A 1,714-nucleotide genomic window follows, 5' to 3' on the forward strand; every position below is an offset into this window, starting at 1 on the left:
CTCTGTTCCTCTTGCCAATCCATCTGCTCTTACAAATAACCATAGAGAGCCCACCTAAGCCTTTAAGCCTGGTCTGGGATCTGAAAGGCTGAGAAGTGGGTCTGACCACAAAAACTCCTCACATGGCGGAAGGCCGTGTTTTCAAACAGCTGGTGAAATCACAGGCATTGTGCTGTGACACACAGGTTTCACAGGCCTGGTCTGAAGGAGCCGATAAGCCCAGCTGTCCTCTTGCAGGGGCAGTGGATGGCACCGTGGCTAACAGCTCTCCCTTCCCCCTGCCAGGCTAGGCACAGAGCCACCATGCCGAACTGGGGAGGCGGCAACAAGTGCGGTGCCTGTGGCCGCACCGTCTACCACGCCGAGGAGGTGCAGTGTGATGGCAGGAGCTTCCACCGGTGCTGCTTCCTCTGCAGTGAGTACCACCCTGCAAACCCGCCCCTGGTGCAGCTGGGGGGCACAGGAGACATCCCAGGCTGAGCTGGCCGCGGTGACACACAGGGGATGGCTTTGTCCATCAACGCGTTGAGCTTGACTCCCGCTTCCCCACGTGCTTCCTGTGCTGGGCAGTACCAGAGGGAGAGTTTGTCTCCTGGACGGAGATTATCCTACCTGTCCACCGTGGGAGGGGTAGGATGCACCCCCCAAAGCAAAGCACATCATGGTTTTCTCCTGTTTGCCACCTTCCCAGCCTTCTCCTCAGGAGTCTAAGGGCTCTTCAGGATGGAAACCAGGCATAAGTGTTGCTTATGCAGAAGAGAAAGCCCCATGGCAGAGCTCTGTTTGCACTGGTCTGAGCTCCGCTGGATTTCTCCTGGAGGTCCTGGGGCCGGCAGCAGCTGAGGGAACATTTATCACAGCCCTGCCCTGAAGCCCCGCGCAGAGCGGGACACCAGCATGCTTGAGCACAGCCAAAAGCCTAGACTTTATTGGCACAGGGGCCTGTAGTTTATTTCAGATGAAGGGAGTCCAAAGCATTATTTTCCAGTCCAACCAACAGGCCCAGCGAGGCATTGAAAATCACTTTCTCTGCTGAAAAGACCTCTGCTTAGACAGAGGGAACAAAGGGTCGCTGTGAATCAGAGGCTCCTGCCTGGCAAACAGACAGCCTGTCTGTCTGAATCGGAGAATTCTACCTGACTACAAACAGGACGTACTGTTTTGTCCCACTTGCTGGAGTTCAATACCTGTGGGCACAGCCAGGGTTTTAGCCCTCTTCACATGAGCTACAGTTAACCACTGGGCTTCTCAAAGTAGTTTGCTATAGAGTGCAGCATAACACCAGCGTACTGTGCTGGCATGTGGGCCTTGGTGCATCTATGCTCCTCTACAGCGGTCACAAAAACAAGATTAGATGTCTCGGCTGCCTCATTTTCAGCCTTTTATGGGAGTTTCTATTAAAAGAAACCTGGAACTTAGAGTCAAACAATGGCTCTAGTGTGTCTGAGTATTTGCTTTTCTTTAGTGCGCAGTTCTGGTGGGGTTAAAGTCTGTAGGCTTAACAAACATGCATTATTTGATTTACTTATTGGATATTTGTGTGTTATAAGAAGAACTTTGGAGCTAATGAATGCCATAAGCAAAGGTCACTCTGTGTTTTGAAGACCTTAAAATTCTCTTTAAACAAAAAAATTCATAAGGCTTTTTCTCTTTCTATTTTTTTCTCCTCAAATTCTTCATCATGGGCATAATACTGTTGCAGACGGGAAGAGCG

At 51.1% G+C, this 1,714-nt stretch overlaps 1 protein-coding gene across 2 annotated transcripts in view; it reads left to right on the forward strand.

Moving 5' to 3' along the window:
• Window positions 1-286: 286 nt before the first annotated feature.
• Window positions 287-1,714, forward strand: part of CSRP2 (cysteine and glycine-rich protein 2) — a 5,273-nt gene continuing 3,845 nt past the window's right edge. For both annotated transcript variants that reach the window (XM_010014394.1, XM_010014396.1), the window contains exon 1: window positions 287-415. In XM_010014394.1, coding sequence (XP_010012696.1) covers window positions 304-415 — 112 coding nt within the window. In that variant the 5' untranslated portion in view covers window positions 287-303. The remainder of the gene's footprint in view (window positions 416-1,714) is intronic.

Source organism: Nestor notabilis, unplaced genomic scaffold, assembly GCF_000696875.1.
Source record: "Nestor notabilis isolate BGI_N333 unplaced genomic scaffold, ASM69687v1 scaffold20845, whole genome shotgun sequence".
NCBI lineage: Eukaryota > Metazoa > Chordata > Aves > Psittaciformes > Psittacidae > Nestor > Nestor notabilis.